At 37.8% G+C, this 25,837-nt stretch overlaps 1 protein-coding gene and 1 long non-coding RNA gene across 3 annotated transcripts in view; one reads left to right on the plus strand and one right to left on the minus strand.

Moving 5' to 3' along the window:
* LOC121405926 overlaps nucleotides 1–25,837 on the minus strand; it is a 38,425-nt gene that overhangs the window by 1,414 nt on the left and 11,174 nt on the right. The window contains exon 2 of one of the 2 annotated variants that reach the window (XM_041596923.1): nucleotides 8,150–8,269. In XM_041596923.1, coding sequence (XP_041452857.1) covers nucleotides 8,150–8,228 — 79 coding nt within the window. In that variant the 5' untranslated portion in view covers nucleotides 8,229–8,269. Of the gene's footprint in view, nucleotides 1–8,149; nucleotides 8,273–25,837 lie in introns of both variants that reach the window. The other variant, XM_041596922.1, reaches the window with a different exon arrangement.
* LOC121405927 lies at nucleotides 12,881–16,108 on the plus strand. The gene is made up of 4 exons (XR_005968725.1): nucleotides 12,881–13,269; nucleotides 14,311–14,472; nucleotides 14,758–14,869; nucleotides 15,390–16,108. It is a non-coding gene; the product is annotated as an uncharacterized LOC121405927 (long non-coding RNA).

Here is a 25,837-nt window from a genome sequence, read left to right on the forward strand (position 1 = left end):
TGGTTGAAGAGTGTTATAAACATGAATTGGTCATTGACTTCATCGCAAACCCTGCTATAAGTGATTGATATCACTAAAGAGAAAAGGGAAAATTTATGTTATTAAAAAATGATGTAGCTATATTCTCAACCTGTGTAACATCTGCTAGATTGGTACGAACATATAAGATGCATTTGTTGTTATTAAAGACAATATTGCTTTTATGCACCATCAAAATTAGAAAGGGCCTAAATATATGCATTTATTCATGGCTCGTGAAATTACCCTATATCGGCAAGTTGAATTATCACATACAGATAAGTGCGTTAACTGTTTCCAAAACAGACTTGTCAATATACAGTAAAAAAAAAAAAACACAATAATAATGATAGCCAGTTTTTGTATAGCGCATAACACATTATGATTACGTCTCTATGCGCTTCCAAAGGACTTGGATATTATTACCCTGGCTGGAGCTCAAGCAGCTTTTACGCGCTCGGCATTTCAAGGAATAAATTCCTGCCATCTACCCATTCACCTCACCTGGGTTGAGTGCAGCACAATTTGGATTAATTTCTTACTGAAAAAACTACACCATGGCTGGGATTCGAACCCACGACCCTATGTTTCAATGTCCAGAGACTAATCCACTGGGCCACAACGCTCCACAACAACTTAGGATTAACTGATTTGGGGAACGAATTTTGTTTTTCTTTCTTTTTCTTTTCTTTTTTTTGTATAGATTTTTGTGTTGCCATTTTGTATTGATTTTACGTATTTTAATAAATGAATCGATTCTTTTCTGGAGATAAATTGTTTTTGTCATACCCTCGAAACATTTACGGGATGATTGTACAGGTAAACCCCATCCCCGTCGGATCGAAACTTAGAAGAATCAAAGAATCACAGAGTTACAAATTTTCATTTATGTGACGTCTCAATCCTGTAATATAATTCCATAATTTCCATTTCAATGGTGAATATGAATATGTTTCTTACAGAAGGGTGTGAAATAATGTTTTTTGATGGTGTATAAACCGCACAAATCAACTCAATTGTATTCTCTTGGGGGGGAATGGATCCAAATCACAGCTATTGTGATTAACGGATAAATAGGTGGGAGTGATGTAAAATGGATAAGAGTTGAGGCAAGGGATTTGGGGACGTGCATGTTATGCTGCAGTCGGATGTCACATGGTAAGATCAAAGGTCATTTTCAGGTTGACGTTACAGTTTACATGCAAGACTCTCTTATGAAACCTAACTCTGCAACCGTAAGTCACTTGTCAACCAAACTTGGATGGTAGATGGACTTTGGGGACGTGCATGTTATGCTGCAGTCGGATGTCACATGGTAAGATCAGAGGTCATTTTCAAGTCAACGTTAAAGTTTACATGCAAAACTTTCGTATGACACCTGACTCCGCAACCGGAAGTTACTTTTCAACAAAACTTGGATGGTAGATGGACTTGGGGGACGTGCATCATGTGCTGCAGTGAGAGGTCTCATGGTAAGGTCAAAGTTCATCTTCAGGTCAACATTAAAGTTTACGTGCAATTCTTTTATGACAAGCGTTATTCCATCCCAGTCATTTCACAATGAAGTTTTGATACAATTCTGTTGCATGCCCTCGCAAATCACGATATTTCTGTTTTTTTTTCATAAGTGAGCGAGACAGAAAATCGCTTTTGCCTTGTTACTATAGGAATACACTTTTAAATTTAACAGAAAAGGGATGCACGTATAGAAACAGGCAACATTAATTGATATATCAATAGCCTTAACGGTTTGTTCAATGTCCATTTTCAATTTTAACAGCAACCTGAATCATGATTGAAATCGCTATTTCAAAACGCGGAAAAACATGACAAAGGCGGGAAATTTAAAGACGATCGACAAAACATCAGCTTTTTTTCGTCGACATTGAAGATTGCACCATTGATCTCTCTCGTTTCAGTTCCTCGGCTGTTCGGAGATCCGCAGGTACAAATGCAAAAATTGAGTCAATTAGTCTGGTAAATGTCAAGTCCACAGGGATTGAAAGACAGGCAGGTTACTGAGAATTGACAGGTTTAAGAGACAAGAAAAGGACATGCACCTTAAAGATGAAGTGCAGGGTAGCTTTTAGGATCAAGGCATTTAGCGGGTGAGGGAGGGATGGGGTAGTAGGATAGTTGCTGTGAATTGGCAGGGATTGCTGGTATTGAAGGAGGTTGCTGAGGAGGGGAAATCATTTACGAGATTCCTTATCTTGTCTAAGAGAGTGTTGCGTAGGTGGAGGGTACGTGGGCATTTGGCAAGGACTATGCTCTGTAGTGTCCTCTTCAAGTTTACACAGGGCACACGTTGGGTCTGTTTTCTTCCCAATTTTGCAGAGCCTGGACTGGGTAAGGTATGTTGATGTTAGGAGTTGTGCTCTCACAGTCAAGGCTTGTCTGATAATAGATGAGGGAGTGTCCTTGGGGTAAAGATCCAAAGGATCAGTGAAGGGCCTCAGTGTCCAGCAAACAAGAGAAGGCTTGGAAGTGGCTCCCTGTAACATCTGAGCTTGGACATGATTGTTGATGGCCTTATTGATGGTGGTCTTCCAAGCTCGATATGGGATGGGGTTGACAAGTAGGTCTTCAAGTGGTGGTAGCCCATATTTCTGAAGAATACACCTAAGGGACTTGACTGTTTGTGTGTTGACATGCAGTGCTAGAAGGAAGGTTCCATACTCAAACCTGATCTGATCTAGGTTAAAAAGTTGCCCTAAGAGCAGAAGCTTTTCATAGTCTATTCTAGCACTGATGGGAAGAAGACCGGTTAGCAGGAAGACACATTCGTTAGCTGCAGTATTGGGAATCCCAAGGACTCTCTTGAAAAGATGGTTCTGAGCCTTGTCCAGCTTATACTCCATGGCTTTGGTGAAGTGAAGGATAGCTGAACCGTACAGCATTCTTGGGATGCAGTACACGTTCCAAAGATGAGAAGACAGTGTTGGAATCATTCCCAGAGTATGAGCACCCGTGCCATGAAGGGCATAAAATGTCTTAAGGCCTCTCGAGATGATCTGGTCGGTGGGGTCTAGGCGGGTACCAGACTTGGGGATGCCCAGATGGTCGTGGCAATCCTTACGGGAAATTGAGGAGTCGCCCATCTTCCAGACAGTCTGTGTGTCATTCTTCTTCTGTGGTGCATGACCACCACAGCGCTTTTAGTTGGGTTGATCTTGTACCTCCAGCACTGTGAATAGGCGAAGGTGGTGTCTAACATCGCCTGAAGCTCTGTTGCAGAGTTGCTCAGAAGTGCCACATCATCGACAAGATGGCATACCGGCCATTGATATGGCAGCCAAGATTCTTGACTCGAAGAGTCTTGATAAGTCCATCAATGAAAAGAGTGTAGAGAGAAGGAGAGAGCACTCCGCCTTGCCTTACACCCTGCTGGATATGGATTGGAGGAGAGACTTTGCCGTCCCAGTAGACAAGGCTATCCATACCATCATACAGGCTCTCTATTGTTCGTAGAATGAAATGATCCGGTTCAGCGGCTCTCAGTTTGCTCAGCAAGCCTCGATGCCATACTTTATCGAATGCCTTTTCAGTATCTAGGAAGGCAACGTAGGTAGGCCTTTTCTCCCCTTGTTGAACTTCGATGATCAGTTGCAGACATAAAGCTGTGAGCTGGCAGGAGAATCCTCTTCTAAATCCAAATTGCAGCTGGTCTGGTATATCCTTGATGGACGGTTGGAATTCAAGAAGAGGTTTAAGGCACGTCTCTAGCAACTTTGAGATACTAGATGTAAGGGTGATCCCACGGTAGTTGCGAGGGTCTTCTTTGCACTTCCCTTTACCTTTGATGAAAAGGAAGTATGATGCCAGATTTCAGTGGCTGAGGGCAGTGTCCTTGATGTAGGATGGCATTAAGAAGGACAAGCAGCAGCCTGCGGGCTACTTCACCAAGATGTTTCAGATGCTCAGAGCTGATGTTGTCTGGGCCGCTAGCTTTTCCAGATTTCAGCCTAGTGATGGCATCTCTGAGGTCCAATGAGCTGAGATGCCAGACTGAGCGTGTAGAAAGGGGTGGAGTTTCTTCAGTTACTTGCTCAGCAGGAGTGTCAATCGTGGCAGTATACCCTTCGGCTGCATTGATGGAGAGTGGATGGGTCGTGTGCAAGATCAGAGAAGTAGATGTGCCATCCATTGAGAATTTCTGAATCAAGGTAGATCTGGTCAGCATATTCTAGGGTGTTCGTTTGAGTTTGATGAGAATTGCTGCCTTTATTCCTCTTGATTAGGTGATGGAACAGAGATTGATTAGAATGGGATGACTTCTCTATCTGCTTTCATAGTGAGATCTTTTGGGAGGCCCTAGCCTGCCTCAAGCAACTCCGGAAGGCTTTTTTGCTTTGCAGATGTTTATGGTAGCAGTGGCCTGCTTTAGGTCGTTTCTCAGAACGCCAGTCTCTCCAAGCTCTTTGAGCCTGGTTGTATGCAGCTTGAACATCAGGGGACCACTCAGGCTTGCCTCTTTTCTTTGTTGACGGATAGCAGTGAGGTAGTGAGAGAGATATCTCCACCATTGCTTCAGTTAAGCTGCATAGGAGATATTTTGTATCTATTCTATCCAGTAATAGAATATCATCCAGATTCTGGAAAAGCTGAAAGGCATATCTCTCAAAAGGAAGGGTATACTTGTCATGAATCTCACTGGGGTTGCATGCTCGCCATGTGATCTTTGAGGTTTCGTTGCACATGATCCCGAGTCATTGCTTGTTGGCGGTAAGTCAGTACCATTAGATGGTCGGATGTGTTGGTAGGATCCTCTCCGGTGATGGTTAGACTCTGATACAGAGCCAAGTCCCTAGTGGGCACGATAAAGCCATCAATGTAAGATCTTTGTCTGCCATCGTCAGTTTGATAGGTGAAGCCATCATGGTGTAGTTCAGAGTTTAGGTAGCAAAGGCCTTCTTGTCCTAAGAAGTTCTGGAGGAGATGCTCAGTTTTCTTGGTGGGAGAGGAGTTCATGTTGTCTGCATTAAAGTCACCCACAATGATGAAGGAGTCAGGTATGATAGATCTGATATGAGCTATTAAAGCAAGGCAAGTGTGGTAGTCAGCCTGGTCTTTGAACGATGTTCAACACGGCAGATAACAGCAAATCATTGTCAGAGATTCTTTAGACACCTTGAGTTTGACTTGTACGGCTAGCATTCTGGAAGATTCCGATGGGATTTCTTTGTGACTGAGTATTGAGTCCTTTCGAATGAAGAGTGCTACTCCACCCTTTCCTCTGGAATTGAGTCGTTAGAAAGCATCAGCCATTTGAGATGCGGGCTTGCTGACCACGATGTGGGACTGGCTAATATCGTTAAAGCAGTCGGGTGTCCATAAGCCAGTGCTCTTGGATAGCTAAGATATCGGTTGTCAGTAATTTTTCTTGGAGGAAAGGAATAATTGTAGAGGTCCCTCTTGTATTGAATGTGCCTATAGTAAGATTGGATACCTTTGGTGATTTTACGACATTGGGAAGTATTGACTCTCTATGGATACGGTGGTTGGGGCCTCTGTGATCTAGGGTGAGTTGGGTGGACTTGGTATGAGAGATATGCTCCCTTCTATGCATTCGATCATTTGATGGTGAAGGAGGCGGGTGCTCATTGAGCGAGTGGATGCTGGTACCTTGGAGGGATATACGTCAGAACATTGAGGGTTGTCGCTATCAGGAAGTATGCCTTTTCCAGCAAGGCTATGTGTGCCGCGGCCATGCCGAAAACCCATCTGGGTGGGCTTAGGGGCTTGTCGCTTGGATGGAGTAGTGTGATGAATGCTTGCTGGTGTCTTAGGTTGAGATTCTGGGCAGCCTCCAGAAGTTTGGTCAGGGTTCCTTGGATTGCTGGCATGTTGGGTTTTGTGTTGCTTTTGTGCGAAGACAGGATCATTTGACTTAGAGTTGAATTGGTGGTCGTCACCGGATCTCAATCCAGAGGAGATTGGGTTGAATGTCGAGTATTCATCAGCAACAGACGCTTGAAGGGGTAAAAAGCTGTCCGAGACATCAATCAATAGCTCTTCCATGTTGGGTGAGATTGTATGCAAGTGCGGGGGATCGCGTGATTCGTCTGTGGGGCGGGGGGTAGTCAACCATTGTTTGGGTTTCCAGGGGGCTGGGAACTCTGCAGGGAGATCTGCTGCTTTAGGTTTAGCTGGCTGTGTAGCTTGTCAGAGTCATCTTCATGCCCAGTGTCAGTTGAGAGGATTGGTATCGCCATAGGCGTTGCCTTATTTTGGTCAGCGGTTAGACTAGAAGTCTGTAGCTGATCAGTAGATAGCCTCTTCGGAGAGACAGGAGCGGTCGACATATTGGGTAAAGTCTGGTGTTGGTCATCAGCTGAGCTGCAGTCAGATCTACTTCCGGAAGGTTTTGATTCTTCTTGAGGTTGTAGAAGCTTTGAGGGTTGGTGGTTCAGCAAAGGGGGTGAGCCAGAGGCATGACGGATCTTGTTTGGTGCAGACGTCGGAGCTAGCATTAATCCAATCGCTAAGATTTGGAAGGGGGCGACCACTTCTGTCACGAGGGGGAGAGGTACCAGATGAATTCGGAGGGGATCTGGTATGCTTCTTCTGGGTCTTGTTGCGAGCAGGATCATGCCATTTCTGGGTACCCCGGCTAGTATTACGATATGGGGACCGAGAAGAGTCATTTAATTGGGATGCTACGGGTTCCAGTCCTCGACTTGGAATGGCACAGTCCTCAAGAGTTGATGAGAAAAAGGAGGCAGGCCCGGCTATCTTCTTAGGCCTTGCATTGGATTTGGATATGGTGATCAGTTTGGGTTGATGGTCTTTTTGAGGAACCTTGCTTGCAGGCAGTTGAGCCAGTTTAGAATTACCATCGGTAAAGGGGCCATCGGTCTTCGGTTTATACGCAGGTCTATCAGGAGAATTAGGACTGTCAGAATCAGATGATGACAATTCAGAGTCTGAGATAGTCAAAATATCTTCTAGAGCATCAAAGTCATTAGTAAGTTTGATACGAGCTGGTGGACGACTTCCTTTCGCTTGGAACTCTGGAGGTTGTAAAAATGGGTCGGGGGGAATATGAGGGTCCAGGAGTTTACCAGTAGTGTCAATGTTGTTGCTGAGGCAGAGGGAGTGTAGGAGATCATTAGAAGATCTGATGGTGGCTAGTTCTCGAAGAAGTTTGACTTTGCACCTCTTTAGATCAGCTATTTGGGCTTCTTTCTCAACAATTGCTGTCTTGTCTCGATTGCACTGGAGCTGCATGGCATCGGAGTCTTTTTTAAGCTGAGAAAGTTCCACCGCAATATTCTCATGTTGAGTGAGAAGAGCCTTGTTGGTTAGTTTCTGGGACTCGAGGTCGCATCTTGAGGTTTTCAGCAGTTTCTCGAGTGTTTGTGTTCTGAGAATGTAATTTCGTTTTCAATCATTAATCATGTTGCTGTTCGAAATTGAAAATCAACATAATTATTTTATGAAGTGGCAAACCCTTGATATCAGACGTGACTATTGTGTAGCTGGTATTCTGTATATAGTATTCATGGAAAGGCCTCAGACCCAATGTGCAATGACGTGAAAATAGTTTTTGATAGACAATCTTTTAATACTAGACTTGCCAATGAATGTTGAATGTTGTTTTACCAAAGCCCACGCTCGAATGTTTTAAGGGCCACTTTAGCCACTTTAGGTATGCTGACGACTTGGTCTGGAATAACTTACCATTTACATTCAGAATGAAAAATCCCTTGATGTTTTCAAACGTTTGTTTAACTGCAATTATTTTTAATTCTGTTGATTTCTATCGTCATCACATATTTGGTATCAATCAAGTATTGACCGGCCTCTCCGTATTCTTTCCCCTTCTCGCTTCCTCTCCCCTTCCTTTTTTTATAATGTTTTTTCTCTCTCTTTGCTTTCTCTTGTTTCTCACCCTAACGTTAGGTTAGACATGTTAGAATGATGATGAATATGTTTATTGTTTTTGTGATAAATTTGTAATTTCTTTATAGACACGTGTAATTTCTTTATTGACACGTTATTGTTTTATATTTGATAATATCATGCTTATGTATATTTTTATGCCAGGGCCATGATGTAAAAAATACATACCGGCTGAGTCATGTTTTTTTATTCTTAATAAAAATGTTATAATGAAATGAATACTTACAGACTCTATAAGCCATTGCACTGTGTACCACACTACATAATAGAATGAAAATGGCAGATGAAGTTCTAGCCGACACCATCGTGAATTCGATCTGGAACAAACTAGGGAGATGGGAGTAGACTGCTGAAACAAAGAATAGATAACGTTTTAAGTAATTTCATGGCAATCATTTACTAAATCCATGTATTTTGCCATTCTTCTCTGGTATATTACCGATTCAATCTAATTATGCGCAAAGTCATCTAAAAATATGTTAGGAAAAAACACTGCTTGCCCCTAATAAATTTCTATATGAATATTCATAGAATATAGTATCATATTTTACCATTTTCCTTACCCATTCTTTGCTTTTCCTATTTTTTTTAATACTTGGTCGTAAAACTTTTCGGGGCATGGCCTTCAAAGCCTCCCCCATCTGTACACCAGTGCCGGTGATGGGTTGTGGTTTGTGGTGTCAGGTTTTGAATATCAGATGATCAACTATAATACCTCTTAACGCGCAAAGCGAGTTAATGAGAGGTTATCTCAGGTCAGACTAGCTGGACAACGACATATCTCGCCAGCGGTACGTAACAGGTGTTTACAAGGAAGGGGCCTGGTCAGGCGAATTCCTTTGCCCTGGTGGAGATATGTTGCGATGCCAAATATGGTATTTTTTCGGACCTCACGAGGAGGCGTGGCCCAAAAAATGTTGCGTTGTGAATTTTGGTAGTTCGGACATCACAAGGAGGCGTGGCTAAAAATGCTACGTCGCGTTAGCAGCTGACGTGTTAATTTCGGGAGGGGGAAAAATCCAATTTCTAACAAGTTAGCATTCTTCTTCGTAGAGTCGAGTGGAAAGCATCTTTTATCTCAATTCACCTGTTTTGTGCAACATACTTCCTGTATTTTTCCCTCCTCCGCCCCCTTGTCACCCCCACTAATTTTTCAACGTCAAGATGTTTTGTTTCATGTTATTCATTCTAACCTGCATGTGAGCTTCGGGCCTTAAGCCTGGTCGCACACCCAAAGTGGGCCGCAAGGTAATTCCATCCAACCTGTTCACCTACTTTTGGATAACTTTTTGAATTTTACTTTGGTCTACCAGTTAGTTTAGTTCATTTATCATCAGGTGTTCAGGGGGGTGTTTTCGCCCTTGCTGGAGCTCGGCCTTTTCCTGTCACATTATGATTCTTCACTTATTATGGGCATCCTGAGATAATAATTTTCAGTTATTCAGACCAATTTCGTATATTCCACTCCTCAGGTTATAATGTGAACGGGGCTTGGTTCGTCACCCGATTTGGATGAGGCCACCAGCGAATTCCATTTCGGACCGAACATTATAACGTTGCCTCGTTCACATTCTAGTTCGGGGCCGTTGGTGGGGCTTCTGAGCACTAGTTTCTGTTTTAAAAGTTTTCCTGCATAAGCTCGTGTTGCAAACGGGAATCTTTGCTTCGTAGCTTTGCAGATGGATTTTTACGTTTCCCACATTTGGCCAACATGACAAACTGGTGTCTTTGTCATGAATGTGGATGGACTGTTTTAATTTTCAATTGAGGAGATTGGTTGAATAACTTTAATTTTTTCGCATATGACACATCTCAGGAGGCTTTACGGTTATATTATTATGTTTTAATTGTTGCATTATATTATTTTGGCTTTATTTGATGACACATCATTTTACATTTCGGTATACATCATTTGGAAGATGCTTTTCAGAAACAATTTTATTAAACTCCACGGAAACCGCATTTACTCGCCTCTCGTGTATTTTGTCTGGGTTGAGATAATTGGTATATAGGCCTATATTCTACAAAAATTCTGCTGCTCGTATAGTGACCCTTCGTAACAAATTTACCCATATCATGCCTGGGAGCCGTTTCATAAAGCTGTTCGTATAAGTTAAGAGCGACTTTAAGAACGACTGGTGATCCTTTCGTACGCGCTAAATTATCGCCCGCTATGGTGTATACCATTTCCAAAAGAAAGAATCACCAGTCGTTCTTATAATAATAATAATAATGATATGTCCATTTATATAGCGCAGTTATTATGTGCATATACTCAACTGCGCTTTGATACTTGGTATCATATTATTACCCCGGCTGTAGCTGAGCCGCAATATTAATAGGCGCTAAAGCGTTCAAGGAAAAATACTACCGGATACCCATTCACCTCACCTGGGTCGAGTGCAGCTATATGAAACACCCACCTGTTCTGAAATCTTTACACTGGTTGCCCATGAGAGAACGTGTCAAATTTGAAATACTTTACTGGTATATCACTCAGTTCCACATTACATCACTGCTCTCATTCACACAGTTAAACTGTTAAAGGTCATGTCCTATCCAGTAAAATATTTTTTATTTGAATAAATAGAGAAAAATCAAACTAGCGTAACACTGAAAATTTCAATGAGGAGAAAATTAGGATATTTCATAAGATAAAATACATAAGAAATAGTGAGTGGATGACATCAACAGTCTCCTCATTTCCATACCAGCCAGGATGTGCATATAACTGTTTTGTGAAATTAAGCAAAACTATAAAATGTCATAACATTTTTATTTTACATCCGATTTGAATGAAATTTTCAGTTTTATACTTTGCTGAATTGTTTCACTTTTTATTCAAATCAATTTTTATTGGAGTGGACTTATCCTTTAACCATCTAGGCTTCTACGCTCACGGTCAGTGACTCCTCAGTGACTCCGGTCTTCTTGCAGTTCCAAAATGTAAAACAAAGTGGTTGAAAAAGTCATTCATCCATGCGGGTCCTCACTATGGAATTCTCTCCAACGAGAAATCCGGTATGCGCGTTTCCGTTTTACACCCTGGCGAAGGCATTTTCCGCAAAAATAGCTAAAAAGCGACTAGTGAAAAGTCTATGTTTGTTTACATTATCAGCTGGGCGCGCGATGCAAAAGTCCGCACCGAAGATAACAACAGAACATATTCTTGTGCAGCTGTATTCAGGTTTACCTTGATCATTTTGCCTTTGCCGAATTGCAGGTAATTTGCACCATGGACCTATTACAACGTAGTGGTACAGTTCAGTGGTAATTTTCCCTCTCACTATCATGGAAGAAGATGATATATGACAGTGCATTCTATGAGTATAAAAATAGACCTATTAAAGTTTATTTCTTGATGAAAGAAAAACAATCATTATAGCCTATAGGGTATCCGTAAGACAATGTTTGTTGATCACTGCATTATTAATGTAAGATTAAGATTCATACAAGCTTGATGAATACAGTATGTGTTCAAACAATAATCATATTTTATCTATTCACTTGTTGGCAAGAAATTTTTATGTTATTTTTAAAAACTTTGTTTGATGTAAAGTATACCCTTTTGTTATGTGTCCGGACAGGTTGTGTGTACGGACGATCAATTTTAGAAAGTCATTTGGAAAAATTTACAAGCGAAGTTTCATCAATTTTTAGTAGAAAATGTTAGGAAATATTATAGAGAACAAAATATAAGATGATTCCTTCCATTGAATTGACATTTTTGGTGTAATCCTAAGACAAAAAAGAAGGCTTCAAAAATAATAAAGTGTCCGGACACCCGACCCCCCCCCCCCCCATCCTACTGTATACTTTGTACCTTAATTTGACGATGGTATCTGGGGCCATGCATTAGTGATAAAAGACATATACAAACTCAATAGAGTAAAATTCGCAGAGCAAAATGCTGGAAAATTGATCAAAATCGGATACCAAATAACGAAGTTATTGCATTCTAAAGATTTGCATCATTCCAGTGAAACAACACTGAAAACCTAAACTAGTCCAGCGGAGGCTCGACTAGGCTTTAACTAGTCTGGCATGTTAGTCGAGGCTGCTGGACTAGGAAAAACCTGCATTTTAAACTAGTCCAGCCTCTAAGACAAGCTTTCGGCCTGCTGGACTAGCTTGAAATTAGTCGAAATTGCTCGACTAATGTCCTTTTCTGTGCTGGACTAGTTTAGGGACGGACTAGCTTCTGGTTTGTCAAGCAGGACGGACTAGTTTATCGCTTGTCAATCGAGACAGACTAGCTTTAAGCTTGTCAGACAGGACGAACTAGCGTGTAACTTGTCAAGCCAGATTGACTAGCTTCTGACTTGTCAAGCAGGACTGACTAGTTCAAGGCTTGTCATTCGAGACAGACTAGCATTTAGCTTGTCAAACAGGACGGACTAGCTTGTAGCTTGTCAAGCCAGACTGACTAGCTTCGGGCTTGTCAAGCAGGGAGGACTAGTTTATGACTTGTCAATCTAGACAGACTAGCTTTATAGCTTGCAAGCAGTACAGTCTAGTTTGAGTTATGTAAATCGAGATAGGTTGTCAGGCAAGGTTTCCTGCTTGTCTTAATAGTGAATCCAGCCTGGGTTGTCGAATTTGAGGCAAGGCAAGTCAGATGCTGAAAATAAAATAGCTTTTACATTTTTTTTTAAACTAAAGTATGTTTGGCTCCACCACAAAAAAAAGAAGAAAGCTCTTGGATATACCATTGTCCTCTATTGTAATTTATGTATTATGATTAGTACGCCTAAAAAAATATTTATTAGAAAAGATTAGGTATTTTAGCACTTTCACAGAATCATGATTATAGTGAATAACCTGCGGCTCAAAGTACGACACGGATCTTGATTCAAGACATCTGTTGAATAATGAAGAAAGTTCTAACAAAAATCAATGATTATCATGAAGTGCATGAAAGCAAAAAAAAAAAGATCGGATGAAAGATGAGCAACATGCAATTAATGTTCTGATTCTTTCAAGATGTTGCCTATAGGCACATTTAACCCATGTCCCACAATCAGTGTTTACAGGTAGGCCTAACTGGAATCTGAGCCTGTGCATTGAATAACCCGAAAAGCAAACACATGCATTACTGTCAACATGCAGTAGCACTGAGCACTACAAAGAAGTTGCTTATTTGGATACAAAGACCAATCCTAAGCCAGCTTTTGTTTCAGTTGGAAATTGCCCGCTCAAATTAACGCTTTCACAAACAATGCATCATTTGGGTCATCATTTCGCTGTGTGATACGATCAGGGAAGCAAGTCTGAAGTTCTTCTACTGAAAGCCTGTATCTTTTGCCTGTTTTCTAGAATCAGTCGAACCATATCGAAAAATTCAAAGTAAGTACAATTTTCCTCCTTTTTAAAGATTAAAATCGATATAATGCATGCATGATCCTAAAGAGACAAATCTGGGAGAGGACGAAGAGCATATTTCACACAGCAACGGCACAAATATGTCACTGCATGCCCGTTAAGTGTTTCCAATAATTATAAGTGAAGTGTGTGAGAGGAGTGTGAGAATTTTCGTATTCTTATATAGGAGAGTATAGTGCCGATAACTTCGGCTGGGGGTTTTCGGTTATATTTTTTGACTCTTCACTAGCAAATACGCATTAAATTGATTTGTGGAACTTTTGAAATTAACTAAAGTATCAGAAATGCATCTTTTTTGAAGGAAATTCAAAAATATGTCATACATACTCGTAGCCCAAGTTATTTGAGATTGTTGTCTTTTCTACATGCATGCAGGAAAGGAAATTCTTTGTGTTTCTTTCTGAATTTTGTAAGATTAGATATGGTATTGTGAAAATAATTATAATTGTTCAGTAGCTATCATTAGTTTTATATTTTATTTGTGATATCTGGAATATTAGGTAGGCTTATATAATTTTTTATTAAGTTTCCATTAGCTGGATCTTTGTATTTGGAAAGCAGTCTTTGAATGGAATGTTTTACGCGTTCCCCCATTGTCAGTTGGATTGTGTTGGGTTTGATACTTTTATACTTGTACCACTTATGGAAAGGAAAGAAAAATTCTTTATTCAGAATCTCACCAAAAAAAATTGAAATTGGAGCCTACTGTAGGCAGTTTTTAGAATAATCTATGTCCATTATTAGGCAAATGTTCACGAAGAAGTGGCTTATATAAATGAACTGATGCAAGTAGATGAAAATCGATAGGTTTATCCCTTTTTACATAACCCACGAGTGATTTAAAAGACCCATAAGCATAAAATCAATGTTTATATGTTACAAATGACGATGGCGAACTGCAGGAGCTAGTTAATTATTTTGTTTATCACATAAGAAACAACAACCCAATGAGACGCACTGATTCTGTAGTAAAACGATGATGATGATTTTTTTTCTTTTACACAGTTATCTACAGAGATGGGTCGTCTACAGAATAAAGAAATATCGTATATGCCGATCATTGAAAATGGGTTCGCAAAAACGTCTAACTCATCGATTAAATTTGGGAATGGCAAGAAGAAGCATACCAATCATCTATAGACGATAGAGGTCTGGGAGGAAGAGAAGGTGAGGAAGCACTTCTATGCTTATCTGCTGCTTACAAACGATTTACATTTTAAAAGAATAGGCAGAATAAAAAAAACATTATAAATGATTAATTACTGACAAGTTGACCATCATCATATACCACTGAAGATACTGTACAAAACAATGTTTCACTGTTGTTCTTAATGGTGTAAAGGAGTTGTCATGAAATGTTTTTATTGTTTATTGTACCTGACATATTCTGCGTCGATTGATAAAAAGAAATAAAATGAATATAATAATTGAACATCTGTTCTTCTTTTTCAGTTAAGCATTCTAGAAGCAATGACATAAGCAGTGGACCCATCCTTGGCAACAACATGACTTCTTCAGCATGTTCATGGAAATTTAATGATCTCTTTGTGTCACCAGAACTGAGGTTAGTTAAATTTCTATGTGTAATGTTTTGCTTTCCTTCACATTTCCTTAATATTGATATGATTTAACAAAAATGAAACATTGTGAAATTTCTGATGAAGTTCCTTCCACATTTAACATCTAACTCCCATGTTCTCTTCAATTTTAATAAACACATTCTTATGGAAACATTAGTTACATTAGTCTTTAGGATTCGGTATGTTTATAATGTGATAGCTAGCTATGAGGCAATTGTTTTAAGGGGATTTCTGCACAAGTATCAGACTGTATGAAAACTATTCATAGTCCATGTAATTATGACGTAAGATACAGGGGTCATCTCTTTCTATATGACAATTACGATTTTTTATGACAAAAAAGATACATGTATATACTATTACTATGATTTTCGTAGTGGTGCCTTCCTCGCCAGCACATGCTGCTAACTCTGAATAATATCGATTTCATCTTTCTGATTTTCCAATTGTTTCTATCACTCTAATTGTCATTTCCATCGTCTGTTATATCATTTATCTGAACAGTCACAGAATCCCTTACACCTCCAGACGGACACGGAACACAATCCTCACAATCACCAAATCGCTCGACCTTCTGTCAGAGGCCACGATGTCGATCTGTTCGTTTTATATCGTCTATTTTCAATATCCCACTTGCCTAAGTAAGACTCTCATATTTATGCAAAGATCTTATTAGATATTCAGGATGGAGACAACAGTCCACGGCCCATATTTACATTAACAATAAATCAAACATGCAGTGAGTTAAGATAATTAACCTTCTATATCTATTTGTGTTAATTCTTTATTGCTGAAATCTAGTATAATCAAACACTCTAGTGTCCTAATAATTTTGGTTAAGGTTTATTCCATACAATAATAATAATTTAAGATAAATCTGATATTCCAAACAATATCAGATTTATTTTAAATCTGTATTATAAAATGTTGGTTTTCACAAATTCAAATCTAAATAGTGTTTTCTTAATCAGACGCCAAGTTTATTGTGGGATGCTCTGGGTATATGACTAAGTTTGAAAAGGTTTCCTTTTGCGTAATAAACAAATGCAAATGTTTGTGTTATGACATTACAGAGCAAAACATTAGTTCTTTTTTATTTATTTGGACAGCAACAGTTTGTACATACCAAATTCTGTAATTTGTATTATCTACATTTTATCACCCTTTTCACAAAGGAATTCATCTGACTATTAATTTGTATTATGTATTTTTTCATAATTCTGTCACTCGAGTACAAAACCAAAATTGTCCTTCTATACCTTGAATTTGTATCAAAATTATTTTGTTGATATTTTCATGAGGAGCATGATAACATACTGCAATGTACAAAACTCATGTTTACAGAAACACATCGAACAAAAGTAAGCAAGTAAACTTCCAGAAATAATAAAGTTTTCATATGTATATTTTCATATTTGAAGTCCTTCAATTGAATATCAACCTTTGAGTCATTTTCCTACTGCCATATTTTTCAACAAAAGCGGGATAAGCACTGGTACACACGGCGTGTTAAAGAGGCTATCCAAATTCGTCTTCATCCCAATAATGTGAACAGGGATAACGGCATTGACATCCCTGAAGAATGGCTTCCGACCATTCGCCGACATGCGCCCCCTACGACCGCCCGTAGTTCACCGGTTGACCGCCCTCCGACGTCCGCATCCAACCCCATTAGTTTTTGCACAGCTACCGCGGTTCACTCCTCGACGTCCGCAAATTGCCCGCTTTCTACGCCGACTGCAGCCGACGGGTTTTCCCCGACGTCCGCAAGCCCCACGGCGATCGCACCGTCCGCGGCTTCTGATTGGTCGGTTGCGCCGACCAATCACACCACGGCGGTTCCGGCACCGACGGCCCGTAGCCTACGGTATAAAAGGCGCGCGCAGCGAGTGTCCACTTCATTGCCTGACGAAGACTAGCAGGAGCAGTCGAAACGTCGCAATTTCAGTTTGCCGCATCGTGAGACAACAGATTATTTATTTCTTTACTCAAAATATACATATTCCCTGTATCGAGACTGAAATCTAATTAATGATTATAATTACAACTTTACAAATTTTATTTGATTTTTTATTCGAATTCATTTTGATTTACTTTTTTTTGCAATGATTGTATTTAATGTATATAAATATGCAATATTTTTAACGCTTTTCTAATGTTTTCAAGTTTACGCCTGTCTAGAGTGGGGATTCCACTAATGTACATGCAAACTATGCTCGGTGTATTGATTTTGAATATTTAGTATTTAATACTTTATTTATTTCTTTCCTCTGTTACGTTTTTACCGTGTTTTTTTAATCTACGATTAATTCTACAATATGTACATTTTATTTTACTTTCTTTTGCTATATATTTTGTAAAGATTTTTTCAATCTCATTATTTAAATTGAAAGAAAGAATTTGAATATGATGGTTTACATAACCTTGTTAAAAGAAAAAAAAATCGTCAAATAATCGTATTATGTAGTGCGCATTAAACTGCACGTCCTAATAATATATGTTTAAATCTAGAAGGAACATCTTCATTTGGAAAAGTAAATAGGTTAGATTTTGCATATATGTTTGGAAGTTTAATTTCATTGGCAGTCAGATGATATGGGGTTGATATTATTTTCTTGTGAACAAATAACAAATTCAAAAGAATTTATTGTAAAGAATGCATTGATTAATTAATACTGTCAAGGAGGTATTTTTTCTACTTTAATAGTGAGAAATAATTTGTCTAAAATATGGTATATGCTCTAGCCCATCTGGATGCCATTATTTTGATGATGTGATATTACTTTAATGTCTTGGAAATATATGATATTTGGATAATAAAACTGTATTGTTATTGTAAATAAATTTACAAATTTTCTAGATTTCTTATTTTGTTCCTCGAAAATATTTTCATTCTTATTTTAGCGATGTCTAGCAACGTGGTGGGAACGTCTGAAGGCGCGGCTAGGTTTTCTGGATCATTCATGGCTAGTCCGTCAAGTTAGTCCGTCATGCTAGTAATGCAACCTAGTCCAGCTTGACGCACCGAAACATGCTAGTTCAGCAACCTAGTCCAGCTTGGTGGATTAACATCATGTTAGTCCAGCAGCGCAGCAAGACTAACTTGAAGTTAGTCCAAGTGGGCACCATTTGGACCAACTTAAAACTAGTCAATAACTAGTCGAGCGACTAGCTGTATGTTAGTCCAGCTCGCTGGACTAACCAATAACTAGTCGCTGGACTAGCATCAAACTAGTCAGGCTTGCATGACTAACGTTAAACTGGTCGCTTGACTAGGAACATGCTAGTCAACCGACTAATGAAAGGCTAGTCTAGCAAGATGGACTAAGCAAAACTAGTCCATCATGCTAGTCCAGCAAAGCAGACTAACTTATAGCTAGTCCAGGTGGGCACCATCTGGACTAACTTTAAACTAGTCTGGCGACCAATTTTGGTTTTCAGTGAATTCTTCATGAATATTCATTAGATGGGCTGATAATGTCATATTTTGTATTTTATTTCATGAAATTGGGTTTATTCAATTGTTTTTTTTTCTACCAAGAACTAAAACAATGGGATTGACAACTAATTAAGCGCATTATTTATTTATTGCTGCAACTTATTTCATCATAATGGAGACAAATCATTTACAGATTTATGAAAAAATGAAAATAAATTATCATTTCAAGAAAAAGGAAAGTGGGGATGTGACATCATAAGCCCACCTTGATGATTTGCATATAACTGTTTTCACAAAATATTAATAAACTTTTAAAACTTGTCCGATTCTGATAAAATTGTCAGCATTTTGCTCTGTGAATTTTACTCTATTTATTAAGATTTATTAAGAAATATTTTCAGCCTGGACGATCCCTTTAAGGGGAAACTAACTAGGGGAAACTAACTGGACAAATTATACTTTGCTGATTACAAATTGCTACAAGTAGTTTTTACTTTGTTTGAAAATTGTAACTAAAATTAGTTGTAGTAGTAATATTAGTAGTCGCCGCATCGTCGTCATAGTAGTAATAATAGTGGTACATTTAGTAATAATGTAGTTATACATTTTGTTATATTAATATTAGCATATTTTTATCATGGTTAGTAGTATAGTAGTAGAAGTATGGTATACTTTATTTTCATTAGCATCATTTTGAAACTGTTATTATAAATTGCATGGTTTGTTGTCAATATTATAATGATTGTTATTGTTAGCGTCATTGTTATGAACAGTAGTAGTATAGTTATTAATTATTTAAGTATTACCGTTCGTCTTGTTCTTGCTCTACGGCTTCTTCTTCTCAGTCTTCTCCTCAGTCTTCTTCTTCTCATTGTTTTCTTTTTTTCTTCTGCTTTTTTTCTTATCATCATCACTTTCATTATTATGTATTATTATAATTTTTTTATTATTATTATGTGTTATTATTATTATTATAATTATTATTATCATCATTAGTAGTAGTAGTAGTTAGTAGTGAGTAGTGAGTAGTAGTAGTAATAGTAGTAGTATAGCATCATTGTTAGAATTAGTCGTAGTAGTAGTAGTAGTAGTACGTATAGTAGCAGCAGCAGTAGTAGTAGTATCGGTGGTAACTAGTATATTTTAATTCATCGTAACTTAGAATCATTTTGAAACAATTTGAGTCGAAACAACTGGACTTCATTCTACAAGCTGTCGATTCTCTTTCGTTTGGTACTATTGTTGCTATTCTTGTCTTATCATTATTCTGCTAACTAAATTAATTTTGGCTATTGCCCGAATTCTAAGTTTCTCACCTCCCTGAGTACAAGGCCTGTTCGGATTTAGTTCATATGAAAGCTCTGTGTACAGTACATATGAAGTTATGTGGCCGTGTCGCCACTGAACTCTGTGCTATCAGTGGCTGTGTAGATTGCATGCTGTTGTGTGTGGGGAAACTTAGTCTGCAGGCACAGACCCTGATTGGAACTTTGATCAACAAGTGTGCCTCCAAGCAAAGACTAGCACATACAAAACGCGAGAGAACCTTCAGTACACAAGGCATGAGTAGGCTGCAGATTCAGACCCTTTAATATTTCGAGTGAAGGGTTTGCCCAGCAGACTAGGGGAAACTCGCCAGTGTCGGACTCTCGATAACCAGCGACGTGTGTAGACTCTTCACTAGTCGCTTTTTAGCTATTTTTGCGGAGAATGCCTTCGCCAAGGTGTAAAACGGAAACGCGCATCCGGGATAGCAAGTATGTCGAAACATTTATAAGATTAAGTTAAAAACTTACCTCCCTTACTCATATTATCAGTGCTTTTCTGTTACTTGTAATTTTTTTGCCCCCCCCCCCCTTCACTTTTGCGCCTTGAGAATATCTTACGAGATGGATATGGTGCCTAGCAAATTGCATATAATTTAAGATTATACTTCAAGGTAATTTCATGGAGCAATTACATGTACAAGCACTTGAAATCACTCAAACACAAAAGGCGTGGTTGAAGTGATTCCATAGAACAATTTATTCAAAACAGAAACTGTCAGTTATTAAGTGAATTGTTTAAATAATTACATGATCACTCGGCACATAACGTTTATACTTGTTCAGGTTATAATTGTGCTCATTTTGGATTGCATCTGCTTAAGTTTTATTACTTTTCTTTGACAAAGTCACTTCTATTTGAACTTCTATTTTCTATTAAAAAATTACACAGTAAAAAAAATATACAACGCTGTTTACTATACGAACCTTAAAGTAATTGTTTAAGCAGATTAAACACATGTTTAAATCTTAAACAACAAAGTTTAATTTTTAATATATAATTTTCAATAAATTAAACATGATTGTTTAAACGTTTAACCAAATACTGTAAGGTTCATATAGTAAACAGCGTTGTATAAAATCTTAAACAGCGTTTTTACTGTGTATAACGATTGACGTGCTTTGAGATGATTATTTTGTAATGTTGACAATATTGTGTTACTTTGTGTGTAAAGGCAAAATAATACAAATAAACATAAAACATTAGGATCGTTCTATACAACTGAAATTTGTCTTTAGAATTTACATCTTAAAACATGAAATAAGTTTAGTTTAATCTGTCAGAAATCACTAATGTCCTTATATTTCGATGAAAATAAGAATCAATTATATGATTGTTAGTATAACATAAATTAGCCTTTAATTTGCAATCTTCAACATAACGTTTGAGGAATCATCCGTAAAACTGAAAAGTATTGATGCGTAAGCAATTGTTTTTATATGTAAAAATAACTCTTTTCAAATACGTTTACAATTCCCACTTAAAGCCAAATATAATTGACGTATAACATGTTAATAGCTGACATTTGGCTACGTATGAAATCAATAAATGAATTGTTTCCGAGTGGATAATGATTATACTTCGTGATGTTTGAAGAACTTAATTTAGTTAGGCAGAAGTGATGACGTTAACTGGAGACTTGCTTCAGATTTTACTGACATAGCAATGATACCTTTTCTGATATATTGAGTCAACTTGCAGGAAATGTGGCCACTATAAATGTTTCGTACTCCTCAACTTCCTCTTTCGTTTTATTGCGGTGGTCCTAGGCAAATAATCATTGCACCACATACAGGCCTATGAACAAAGCTGACATAATTAAACATCATCTTGAAAAAGATTAATAGTGTGTTGTTAAATACTTCATGTTCCACTTCTTCTTCTCCTCCTCATTTTCTTCTTCTTCTTCTTCTTCGTCTTCGTCTTGTTGTTGTTCTTCTTCTTCTTCTCCTCCTTCGTCTGGTTCTTCTTCTCCTTTTTCTTCATGTTCTTCTTCGGACGAAGAATAATAAGGCCTTTTTTTCTAGAGTGCTTGAAACTTCATCTCCTTGGAGAGCAAGAATCACTTTCATTTTAAAAAGCATAACTATGTATAGGACTATTATTTAAGTTCAACAATAGTCTAGGAAAAATAAGGTTTGACCTCAAACAATTTGCAACAGAATTTTTCACCGCAATGCATTTCCATGATTCCCATGAAGTCTCCAGAATGACATACTAAAAGTCCAGAAAAATCCAAGTGGTGGAAAGACGTCTAATTTGCATAAATCCAAAATGGCGTCCATTGTGAGATATGTTTAAGTTTGTGATCCACTTGGATTTGATGATTTTACGAAGGCTTTACTGAATGAATCAATTATGCATGAAGATAAACAGTTCATCGAAAGCAAAATTAAAAATACATGTATATATATATATATAACACCGGTGTGTTGGCTCAGTTGGTAGAGCGTCCGACTTACATCCGGGAGGTCGGGGGTTCAAATCTCGGCCGCGTCAGACCAAAAGACGTTAAGAGATGGGAATTGCTGCTAACCTGTTTGGCGTTCAACGATTAAAGGGATAGAGCCTCGTCGATCTGGCGCTGCACAGCGACTGCCGGGCCCACGATCAATTGGGCAAAGCAAATTTTCGGAGTATTTCATTTCATGTCTATTTCGAACAATAAATTATGGATCTTCATATAATTCCATATGGCGTATGCTCTCTATTCTGAATGCTTTTTTTTATCAATGTTAATACGTTACTTTGTATATTTTTTCCATTTTATTTTGCATTATATATGTTGGAATGGAAAAATAAACAATTGGAATTGAATTGGAATGAAATAAAGAAATGAATGAAATTGAATACAAGTCAAGAAAGACACATAGATTTTTCTCTTTTTCACATACTTAGTTTTGTAAAAGAAACTGGCTATAACCTGTAATGATTAACTTTTTTCTCTCAAACTGATATTTTAACTGCAAACAGCACTGGGGGGGGGGGTTATCTCACATCAAATTGTCATTATGTAACTTGTTGCCATGATATTATGTCTAAATATGAAAAAAAAAACTTGTTAGTGTAGAATTACATCTGCCCGTCCGACCCTTCTCGAAAGCTATCAAAACGTTTTAGGTGTTGTTACCCCGCATACTCATGGAAAAATTGGTCAAAATAACCCATCATGCTTCAGAGAAGAATAATTCTTCATTTAAGAATACCACAGAAGTGTTGAAAATACCAGTTTGCTTTTGGACTAACACCAGATAGGTGTTTATACAACTCCAATTAGTATAAACACAGCACCGGTTTGATTCCAAACTGGTACGTGTTGTTTCAATACTTCTCCGGTGTGGACATTATATAGATTCCGTGCTGGTGTTAAATCAACACCAGAGTTTTCGCAGTATAGACTAAAGATAAATGATTAAAGTCAGTGACGTAGTATAAGCCACAATTTTGATGTAGCTAGATATGGTGGATCGGGGAAAATTCTAAAGTCTTGAGAGAGCGAAGCGATCGTGGAAAAATGTAATTTTTTCCAAAAAATAAATTTTGTGTTAGATTTTGACGTAATATTCAGAAAATGATATCGTATTTTTCCCTTCTCTCTCTGGTTTTCTTTCCTATCATTTTATCTTTTTTTTCCTTGGTCGTGAAATTTTCTCTTTTGGGGAGGGCAAGAGCCCCCCCCCTACTCTTTCCTCATCTGCAGGCCTACACATGTTGCTTACAGTCACACTATAACGAATCCGAACGCAGACCGATCAAAAATATTCCGTGATTTCGAATTGCATAATCTTTACTTTTATTCATTTAAACTGTTTTTTTTATTTCATATTTTATGGCATATATATGCTTATTATGCATTTGTGCTTTGTATCAGTAATTACTTTCTATATCTTTTAAATTGTTAGCCTGACTATCAATTTCAACCTAAGTTAGATTTATGTTATTTATGTGATATCATCAATATTTTATGTAATTTGGTTTGTGCATTGTATTCGCTTCATATAATTTTGTAAATCATTGTATGTATGTACACATAGCTCTTTGGTAAAGCAGGCATTTGGGCGAAGAGAAGAATTCCCTATACTGCTAGAAAATTTATCCTTAAAATATAAGAAGTTCCTGCAGCAGAGTCTCGAGAACACCTGTAATCTTACCAGATTGCGTAATCTTATACAGAAAAATGGTATTTGGTGTATGGATCGAATCTTACAAATTTCCTTGAATAAAACACCCTTTTCCCCATTTTAAACAGTCCTGTTCTGTTAAATTGCAAAAAAATCCTGTTTTATGAGTTCACAGAATGATTCTGTTATTGCTTTTTGCAAGATCTTCTCTTTTTTTGTAAAATCACGGCGTAAATCCGTGTTGATGGGTGGGGGGATGACTGAAATATTTTGGCTTTTTTTTGCAATCATGTTTTTAGATCATGGGGGGCACTAGCAAAATTTTTGAATCACTGAGTGAGCGCGCTCAGTTGCCAGTTATACTGACCTAATAGAGAAATTTTAAGGACAACGTCGTTAAACGGATATGTATCTCACTGATCAAATAATGCGAGCGCGAAGCGCGAGCTGAAATTTTTGTATATTCACACCTAAAAAGGGACATTATAATAAAATTTGTATAATCATTATAGGTACCTGTCTCGCTAAACAATGCGAGCGCGAAGCGCGAGCTTAAGTTTTCGTATATTTTGACCCCAATCAGCGAGATTTTAAGGAATATATTTTAGGAATCTATTAAGAGTATGCATATCTCACTGTAACAGGTCAAAATGAACTGTTTATTGAAAATTCATATATTTTCATTACTCTTAATCATTTGTTTGTAAGTAATAGATGCCTTCACAGGAAGTGCACAGGAATTAGTAGAAAGTAGAAATGTTTAACAATCTTCATGCTTTTTAACAAGTATGATTCACACTCTTTCTGGGTAAGAGTGATGCGGTCTTTGGGTCAAAACATCACATTCCAGAGCTATGAGCTTGTATGACGTAGATCATTATGGTCAAGGCTTAGCATCTGTGAATGGAAAGTGATAACTGCATACAAGGGGGAAAGGATTTTACTCCAATTCACTCCTGCACTGCACCCCATTCATGGGGCAGGCAGAGAGGCTTCTTCATTTTTGAGTCAGAATTATATAGGTATTTGACATGACATTCGTGTAGCGGGTGAGGCTATCACGAGAGGAAATATGGTCCTCTAGGCCAGATTGCCAGGGGTTTTTTTTTATTTCTTTATCTTTTGTTCTTGGACTTGGAGATTTTGTATATAACGACTCATCGATATTAAACGAACCGAAACACAAGGAATGGTGTCGTGTGTCATCTTTCTACATCAGTTTCCGCGTGTTACAAAGTGGCGTTGTCAGCAGGATCGATGTTCGTCGTTGGATACAACCATGTTCAAACCCTGACAATCTGAGGAGCTCATCCGTCTGTTGTACATCTTAACTTTGTAAATATGAACGTAGCTTTAAGATGTATTTGTGTGTGTGCATAGTGTGAATGTTGTAGCCAAAATGTATTTTGTTTGAAAGTAATATGAGGCTACAATGTATTTGATAGGGATTTATACTAGTGGGAAGGTATTTTATGAGATACCCTGTAAGAGTTTTCAGATCAAATGGCTTTGGTCAATTTTATTTATTTATTCATGTTTTATTTATAACAAATGATAAAATGAGGTGGAGGGTAGTTCGGTTCAGTTATAAAACTGCTTTACAACGAAGCCCTCCGCCTTTACAAACATAAAATAGAACATAAACATGATAATATATATAAATAAATACAAGTGAAAATTAACATAAAAAGTTATAATCTATGAAATAAACAAAAAAGAAAACAAATAAACAAAAAAGAAAGAATACTAGAAGATACTTTGTTATAATAAATGTTTGGCCAATAGGTAACCTCGTTTAAAAGAATTTATAGAATTGGTGGATTGAACTGAAAATGGGAGTTTATTAAATAGGGAGCTTGCTTTATAAGAGAATGACTTTCTTTTGAATTCAGTTTTGGGGAATGGAATGTCGAGGAGAGAATTTAGTGCATAGCGGGTACAATATTTAAAGGTGCGATAAGTAATAAGCGATTTTAAATAGTTAGGGGCGTTTACATTAATTATTTTAAATACTAATAAACAGTAGTGATATTTTAGTCTTTGTTCAACGGATTGCCAATTTAGGG

The sequence above is a fragment of the Lytechinus variegatus genome, chromosome 19, assembly GCF_018143015.1.
Source record: "Lytechinus variegatus isolate NC3 chromosome 19, Lvar_3.0, whole genome shotgun sequence".
NCBI lineage: Eukaryota > Metazoa > Echinodermata > Echinoidea > Temnopleuroida > Toxopneustidae > Lytechinus > Lytechinus variegatus.